Here is a 9,392-nt window from a genome sequence, read left to right on the forward strand (position 1 = left end):
ATATATATATATATATATATATATATATATATATATATATATATATATATATATACATATATATATATATATACATATATACATATACATACATATATATATATACATATATACATGTTTTTCAGGTCTCTCTTGTAAATGAGTCCTCATGGCTCAAGGGGACTAACCTGTTTAAATAAAGGTTGAATGAAATATATATTTATATAGTGTTACATCATTTTCAGTCCCATTTCGGCATCTGCATTTGGTAGCAGGCCAAAGTGATAAAGACCATCCAGAATAATGTTGCATTCTAATTCCACAGCAGAGAAAGCTATGTAGTCTCTGTAAGTATGTCTAGGGGAAAAATATCTGTATTGGCATCGGTTATCAGCCAATTAAGTTTTAACATATTGGCATATCGAATATCGCCAAAAATCCAATATTGTGCATCCCTAGCTTTAAGAGGATGTGTTGAGCTACTACCACACTAAAGTTTAGCTCAATATCTGTAAAACTGGCCATTTTTGCCTTTGCTAAAGTCAAGGATCTTTCGAATCCATCCTGTGTTTCTTTAAATAATTCAATAAAGTCAACCAGTATGCATGATTTAAAATTTATTGACAACTTGTTTCATTGTGTTAGAAAACCAAGTGGAAGAAGTGATAACTAGATTCTTAAATGTAGAAAGAAGTTTATGCAATTGTCTACCTTTTGGTTCTCGGCGATCTCTTTCCGGATCTCAGAGTTGACCACTGTTTTTGTGATCGACCTGTGAGGAATAAAAGAGAACAGACTGAACTTTAAAGAACTGCCAACATTTATACGAACTCAAACTTCTTACTGTAGCTGCTGCTTGTGTTTGTGTGCGCAGATCACCTTTACCTGGCTTTGGTGGGGAAGTTCTGACTGAGGTCTTTCATGACGTTGAGGGCATCGACAGTGGGAGCAGTGAGAATGCGAGCTGCTGTCTGGAAACTTAAATCTACATGAAAAAAAGAAAGAGTGTGGGAGGATAAAGGGTAGGTAGGCATGGAGGGCAAAGCAGCAGAGAGATGATGAGCGGACAAGAGAACAGACAAAAACAGCGAAACACACAAGAGGATACAATGCAGAAAATAAAACAGCAGTGTGAGGGTTTACAGATACAGTTTATCATAGAATGTCTAAAGAAAGAAAAAAGTTGCCAAAGTAATACAACCAATTTCTTATTTAAAAAATAAAATCAAAAACATGGAGGCATTTGAAGCTTTCCAATTGATGTCTCTGGTTCAAAACATCCAGCAGTCAAGTGTAATTATTTGTTGGCTACTTGCTCAGCCCTCCTCTTTAAACCCCTTACGAACCAGTCGTTCCTCCTTTTTAGTGGACTGACAACTTGGAGACAGAACATGAATAGTTTGAACAAACCTAACAATGACTCCAACAAAGTTAAGTTAGATCCTCTGAGCAGTCTCTTTTTGTTGAAACGTTTCATCTTTTATCCAAAAGACTTCATCAGTCTGAGGAGCTGCAACAAACTCAGTCTTATCAAAAGCACCTTCACAGAGTGGGTCAACCAGTTTGATGGTGCTCAGATGGTTTCTGGGGTCAGCCCTCTCCCCCCAGACTCGTTTGAGGCAACCATTGCTAAAGTGGTTCAAATATTCTCATTTTAGTTGATATTTTGAACCACTTTGGCCATGACTGCCTCAAACGAGTCAGCGGGGGGAGAGGGCGGACTCCAGAAACCATCTGAGCACCATCAAACTGGTGGATCCATTATGAGGTGGTGCCATTTATAATAGGGCTAAACGATTTAGGAAAATATTCTAATTGCGATTATTTTTACCTCAATATTGCAAATGCGATTTAATATGAGATTCTTTTTCAATGTCTTCTCATGTATTTTTCAAAGAACGCAAGCAATAAATCTGTTTCATTTGCAAATAACTCCACTGTTTTCAGCTCCGCTGCAACTTTGTCTCTGCATTTTTTGTATAACTCCGGGATAACAACTTGGCTAAAATGTGTGCGAGGGCATCCTGTACCGCTTATCCATCCAGAGGACCACACTTAACTTTTTTAGATTTTTCTATCTGGATTATTGAGCATGCATCAGGACACTTATCCATTGTGTTTACCAAATATGTAAACCCAGGCCTGGTCACTATACTAATGGGCATCATGTCTTTCGCAATGAACTCCGTTATTTAATGAGTTACTTCTGTGTGCCGTTTTGAATTATGTTCATATGGAGTAATACCTTTCAACAGTTCGGTCAGTGATCCCTGTCGGCTGCTACTTTGCTTGCTTTAAGTTGAAGCACTGGTCGTTGGCGTTCTAGCCATGCAACCATCGTAAATGGCTTTGTGATGTTTTTTTAAGTGCTGATAAAGATTTGTGATGTTACCTTGAGAGGCAAGGCAGGTTCTGCACAATACATGTCATTGCACAACGTCTTCTATAGCCAAAATAATAACCACGTAACCAGATCATGTGGCCAGTCAAATCGCAGCCTTCGCGATTAGAAAATCTCGTTTTATCATATTGCGATATTATTGCAAATGCAATTAATTGTTCAGCCCTACTTTATAAGACTGTCAGTCCAAGGAGCCACAACTAACTCAAAGTTTTTTGGATGAAAGAAGAAATGTTTCAACAAAAAGAAACCGCCCAGAGGACCCAATTTAACTTTGCTGGATTTTTCTATCTGGATTATTGAGCAAGAACTTTGATACTAACAATGACTCAAATTTCTAAAGCACTACAAAGAGAAGAAATGTTCAAATGTTTCAGTACTGCAGTAACTGGGGCTGCAGTAGATAGGTGGTCAGTGTTGTGGTCTTATAACCCTGAGGTTGTAGGTTTGAGACCAGATTGTCAGGAAGAACATCCTCATAAAACAATTACCAAATCTTTTGTGCGAGTTTGATTGCTATGGCGACCCTTGATGAAAGGAGCAGCTGAAAGAACGACAACAAAGTACTGCAGTAATTGAATTAACAAGAGCAATATTCTAAAATAAGTATGTGGGGGTGGATGATGCCATCATCTACCTGCTGCAGCTGCTCACTCACACCTGGATAGTGAGCGTTTGATTTCTCCAGCGCTTTCAACATCATCCAGCCTTTGTTTCTGAGCAGAAAGCTGCTCAGGATTGGTGTCAACATCGTTTATTATTCCTACGCAGACGACACTCCGATCTACTGCTGTCATTCTTTTTTTTATACCATGTTTGACTGCCTCACTGAGGTAAAAGCTTTGATTTCGGTGATTGTATATCTTTTTTCTTTTCTTTAAATTGTATTATATTTGTTGTTTGGATGAAATGAAATGAATAAATAAAACATACATACATACATTTAAAATGTCCTAAATTTCAATGAGAATAAAACCAAAGTTGTTATTTTTAGTCACAGTAGAAACTGCAGCGCTTTTCCTAAAGCTCAAGATAGCCTGGAGCTGTTAGTAAAATCCTGTGTAAAATATTTGGGAGGGATATTTGATTCAGATTTTATCCTGGAGAAACAGGTTAGTGCTGTGGTAAAGAGATCCTTTCTTCAGCTGAGGCTTCCATCCAACTTAAAATAGTTTTTATCTTTTAACGACTTTGAACAGGTGATTCAAGTTTTTATTACCTCCTAAGTTGATTTCTGTAACTCTCTGTGTGATCGTGTTAGCCAGGCCGGCTCTCATAGCTGCAGCTGGACCAGAACTCTGCAGCTCGTTTTTTTTTTTTTTCACAAACAAAAAAAGCATTAACATAATGTGCTGGTCCACAGATCAGGTCTTTAGTTGTCCTGAGGTCCAGGGTGGTCCACTCCACAGATGTGGGCGATCACTCCCTTTACAAGACGAGTCGGAGCAGGCTCTACTTCCTGAGGAGGCTTGGGTCCTTCAGTATCAGAATAAGCTTTATTATCATTGCACCAAGATACAACCAGAACATGTACGTACAGCCGTCTGAAAGATGGACGGAGTGCACGAAGCTGCTGCTATAAAGCGCGGCCTTCTTATTCTTATTCAGAATACATTCAGAATTTTTTTTAGATAGAAAAGGGGACAAAACCATGAGGAGAGGGCAGTGGCATTACAACAAAGATCTCTTCACACCTTGTCCTTACAGGGCAAGATTCAAGACATCAAAAAACTCTGCCAGCTAAAGAACATTTATGAACACGTACATATGCATTTACAAACGAGGTGGTCCATGAAGCCCTAGATAGTCCATTGTCCTGATAAGATGATGGTCAGCCGGCACAGTCCTACTAAGACTCCATAGAAGTACTCCAGTACACATACTCCATTCAGGTCTCTCTTGTAAATGAGTCCTCGAGGCTCAATGGGATTTACCCGTCTAAATAAAGGTTGATTGATAGAAGGGAGGGGGGTTGCAATAGACGAAGCTTTCCTTAGTTTACACATTTCCCAGGAGAAACTGATAAGTCGGCCTATTCCAAGGCCAGCAGGGGAGAGATTCAGATAACCACAAGTGCTGATTCATTCAGGCAGACTATTTTCCGTCAGCCTTGAGTTTGTACTGATAAATTTCCAAGGTCTGAAATGTCCAGATTAGGGTGCATTCCACTAGTCCGTGCTTACGAGCCTCTTCAAGATGGTGTTTTCATGCTGACGAGTCCCAAAGCTGCAGGTGGCCTGCGATTCAAATCCCTTCCAACTTACGGTTTAGCTCGTAAATCAACTGATTTTGAGTCCTCCAGCATGAACCAGATGTTCACATAGACAGCAGCCTGTCGAGGTCCAAATTAGCTGCGGCCATCTTCTTTGTATGTTGATAAACCAGGATCCAGACTATTCCAAAAACAGGAAACCTGCTATCATAAATCCAATTATCAGAAATTTCAGCATCCTCGGTCGATACCAGAGGTAGACTCATCCCCCCTGCGATATATCCAGCTGCACGTCTTGTCTGAGCAGATGAGGGTTCTCCAGGACCCTATCGCTTTGTTGAAAGAAGTTGTAATATACGTCGAAAGTCCAGTTGATCAGATCCAAAATAGTAGTTTCCATTGCGGGAGATGTGTAAAAAATAGGAGCTGCTCCGATACACAGACAAAGAGCAAAAAAAGCAGGAGGAAAACAGGGAGTGGGAAGGAACGCGTGCGACTCGCTTGAGAGCTAGTGAAGACAAAATCTGCAGGATACTACTGCTGATGTTCTACCAGTCTGTGGTAGTGTCCTCTTCTGTACTGTTGTGTGTTGGGGAGGCAGCATTAAGAGGAGAGATGCAGGGAGACTGGACATACTGGTGAGGAAAGCTGGTTCTGTGCTGGGAACAGAGCTGGAGTCCCTTACATCAGTGGCAGAGAAAAGGACCCTCAGTAAGCTGCTATCCATCATGGACAATGATGACCATCCTCTGCACGGCGCCATCATGAAGCAGAGGAGCTCCTTCAGCGGCAGACTGCTGTCCCAGCCCTGCTCCACAGACAGAATCAGGAAGTCCTTTGTCTCTCAAGCCATCAGACTGTTCAACTCCTCCCCGTACAGTAAAAATAGAGCCTTGTGAATCTGCGGTACTCCGGACACTTACGTATGTGCATGTATGTATATATACATGTATATGTGCATGTATGTATATATACATGTATATGTGCATGTATGTATATATACATGTATATGTGCATATATGCTTAGCTTTGAGTATTTTGATAGAATAGAAAGGTGCTATATAAGTACAGTCCATTTACCATTTATGTATGTATACATATATAGATTAATAATTTTTTATTTCATATCTCTCTTTTTTTTTTCTTTTTTTTTTTTTTTTTTTACAAATTTTACATTTCATATATCATCTTGGGGGCCAGATAACATGTCAACAAGGGCCACATTTGGCCCCCGGGCCTTAAGTTTGACACATATGTTCTACACTATGGAACCAGCTCAGGCTGCAACTCTTGGTGTTTTAAGTTTCTTCTTAAAACACATTTGTTCTCACTGGCTTTTATTTTAGTCCCAGAGTTGACATTTCTGCATAATTTTAATGCTCTTATTTGATGTTTTTATTACACTTTTAATTGTTTTTATTTTGCTTATATGGTCTCATTTATTTGGTCTTGCATGTGCTTTATAAATAAACTGCATTTGATTTGATTAGATTTGAACAGCAGGTTGGAAAGGAGCACCAACACCAAGGATGTGTATAAGAATAAGACCAGCAGACTGTTTTCTGAGGAAGCTCAGATCCTTCAACGTCTGCATTAAGATGCTGGAGATCTTCTACCAGCCTGGAGGGGGCATATGATTTATACTATGCTGGGGACCAACATCAGTACCAGAGTTGCTCAATAATCTTATTAAAAAATCTGGAAAATCATTTTAGGAGATGTGTGAGTCAGTGAGGGACAGAAGGTCACTGAACAAACGGCTCTCTATCATCAACAATCTGTCACGTCCTCCTCATAACAAACAAAGCTCCTTTCCAGTAGACTCGCTCAGCTCTGCTGTCACAGAAAACACCGCAGAAAATCATTGTGCCACCTGCAATATCACTTCATAACATCTGCTTTGGTAAACATGGCCATGTACTCTAACAAGGCTAAGTCAGGCTCTCTGAACAGATTAACATTTTGTCTTATCCAAAAGACTTCTGAAGACTGAAGAAGTCTTTTGGATAAAAGACAAAATGTTTCAACAAGAAGAATCTGTCCAAACGACCTGACTAAACCTTGTTAGATTTATTTACCTGGATTATTGAGCAGGATGGCCATGTACTGCTTTTTTAAGGTGTTACTGCCATAAAGTTCTAAATTACATTACCTTCCTAAAAATGTTTACCATGTTCCATAGTAAATAAAATATGGGTTTATGATTTTTGCAAATAGTATTTTTTTTTTTTACATTTTACCCAACATTTCACTTTGTTCATGATTTTGGTTGGACGTATATTCTGCCATCGCTGCACTGCATCAGTTTTAATTTGCACTACGTCACCGAGTTGTTTTTTTTTTTATGTGTATTTATTACCGAGCGTTACCACAGTTGTTATAATTCTTTTAATTTTGAACTTGCCTGCCTTTGCAACAAAGTAATTTCCCTCAGGTGATCTTTAAAGTATATCAATTTTGTTCCATTATATTCTTAAACCTAAAACTGAACTACACAGACACTGTTGTGATTTGTACTAATTGTTCACATCATCATTAGTGCTACTGTATTATGCAAATGCTAACAGCTACTAACAAAAATAAATAAATCCAAGGATGACGGGAAAGCAATAAACATTGAAGTTGTAACAAACATCTGGACAAGTTATTTAGTAAAATGACAAACAAAAAACAAACAAGCCCTAATTTTTTATTATTGTCACAGCAATTCAAACTGCTGATGAAATATTTGCATCTGGATGTATTTACATCTCACTAATGTTGCTAAAACAATCACTTTTAAAGTATATTTGCATAAAGAAATATTTAAACGCTTCATGTTTTAAGTTAAACTAAACTGCAGCATTAAAAGATAAGAGTACATATAAAATGAATCAATATGCGGTAAATGTAAACATCTTTTTTTAGACTCTACATGTAGGAAAGTTATGTCACATGGGTTTCCAGGAAAGAAAGAATGCAGTGAGGATTATTTCAATGCAGTGAGCGTCTGTGTAATGGTGTTGTAGCCTGTGATTATTAGCCCCTGGAGGTCTTCCGCTCTTTGTAAACAGGCTGAGCTAATGAGCCCCAGTGGGCTTGAAGATAAAGACAGGCGCCTGCACGTCAGTCTGACAGCCGAGCCAAGCCCCCTCATCCCCTCACATCTTTTATTCGCCACAATCAAAGCTGCTCCGCGCTCACTTCCTGAGCACGCCTGATGACAGAAGACTTTCTATGCATGCAAGGCTTTTATAGAAGTGTATATGCTAACAGCTTTAGTCTGTGTGTGGTAAAAAAAAAAAAAAAAAAAAAAAACTGGATACAATTCAAAAGCATCTATAGTCAGATCTGTGAAAGAAAGTTTGGATATGGAATCAATGACTAAGGCTGATGTTTCTGTAAAAATAAGCTAAGAACCATACAAGTATACAGACTGACAGTAGAGCAATTAATGTGACACTCATCCAGCATCATCAGAGACTCTACTTCCTCAGGCGGCTGAGACGAGCTGGTCTGGGAAGCTCAGTCCTCACCTCCTTCTACAGGTGTGCAGTGCAGAGCATCCTGTGCTCCAGCATCAACGTGTAGCATGGAGGCTGCACAGCTGCAGAAAGGAAAGCTCTGCAGAGAGTGGTGAAGGCTGCACAGAAGATGTTGGAGTCAGCCTCCCCACCATCACAGGCATCTACACCTCCAGATGCAGGAAGAGGGCCACCTGAATCATGAAGGACCCCACTCACCCAGCACTCACACTTTTTGCCCCACTCTCCTCAGGAAGGAGGTTGAGGAGCATTAAGTGTAGAACGACTAGACTGAGGAACAGCTTCTACCCTGAGGCTGTTAAGGCTCAAGTATACTCGGGCGTACTTCAGTCTGTCCGTACCAGATTAGACTCGAAGCGGACGCCTGCAGGGCATGTCCGTGCAAAGCTCAATTTTTATGACCGCGTAAACATACATGTCGCACAATAAACTGCCCGGCGACGGACTGTTTTGTATGTGTCACCAATGCATTAAATTCACCTTCTTCATCCCTGATCTGGTTTAATGACCGTTTCTTTTGTTTGTTTGTTTTTTTCCCAAGAGACAAGTGATCTCTTCCTAAACGTCCATTGACACCATGACTGAAATGATGAGAAATGAAGGAATTTGTCACAAGAGAATTAAAATCAGGTCCAGCGTGGCTGTGGGAGGGTCTGGAGATTTCCTGGCGGGCTGGTCTGATGTGTGGGCTGCAGGGCCAGCGCTGTTTATTTTATTTTTTTTTACTTTTTATTAACAACATATAAACACAGAACACCGCTGCGGCTGCCAGCTCTCGTTTCTTTATTTTAATTTTTTGTGACCTGTCAATCAATTTAGTAGGCCGATCAGGGTGGACCCTCGAGTATGAAGTCTCAACCCTCTGCGGACAGTGTGCGTCAAGTCCACGTGCAAAAAGGTCAGCGCGAGTATACTGGAGCCTTTAGACTCATGAATATCTAACCAGGATAATCACTGTGAAAAATCACATCATGCTGCTGCTGATCTGTTTCATGCTGCTGCTGATCTGTTTCATCATATTGCTGCTGATCTGTTTCATGTTGCTGCTCATCTGTTTCATCATATTGCTGCTCATCTGTTTCATCATGTTGCTGCTGATCTGTTTCATCATGTTGCTGCTGATCTGTTTCATCATGTTGCTGCTCATCTGTTTCATATTGCTGCTCATCTGTTTCATGTTGCTGCTGATCCGTTTCATGTTGCTGCTCATCTGTTTCATGTTGCTGCTTATCTGTTTCATCATGTTGCTGCTGATCTGTTTCATGTTGCTGCTCAT

The 9,392-nt window shown here is 40.0% G+C and overlaps 1 protein-coding gene across 1 annotated transcript in view; it reads right to left on the reverse strand.

Moving 5' to 3' along the window:
* Window positions 1-9,392, reverse strand: part of uggt1 (UDP-glucose glycoprotein glucosyltransferase 1) — a 48,356-nt gene that overhangs the window by 28,023 nt on the left and 10,941 nt on the right. The window contains exons 10-11 of the mRNA XM_037694952.1: window positions 865-964; window positions 691-751 (exon numbers count right to left, since the gene is read on the reverse strand). Coding sequence (XP_037550880.1) covers window positions 691-751; window positions 865-964 — 161 coding nt within the window. The remainder of the gene's footprint in view (window positions 1-690; window positions 752-864; window positions 965-9,392) is intronic.

The sequence above is a fragment of the Nematolebias whitei genome, chromosome 21, assembly GCF_014905685.2.
Source record: "Nematolebias whitei isolate Nwh7 chromosome 21, NemWhi1, whole genome shotgun sequence".
Classification (NCBI taxonomy): domain Eukaryota; kingdom Metazoa; phylum Chordata; class Actinopteri; order Cyprinodontiformes; family Rivulidae; genus Nematolebias; species Nematolebias whitei.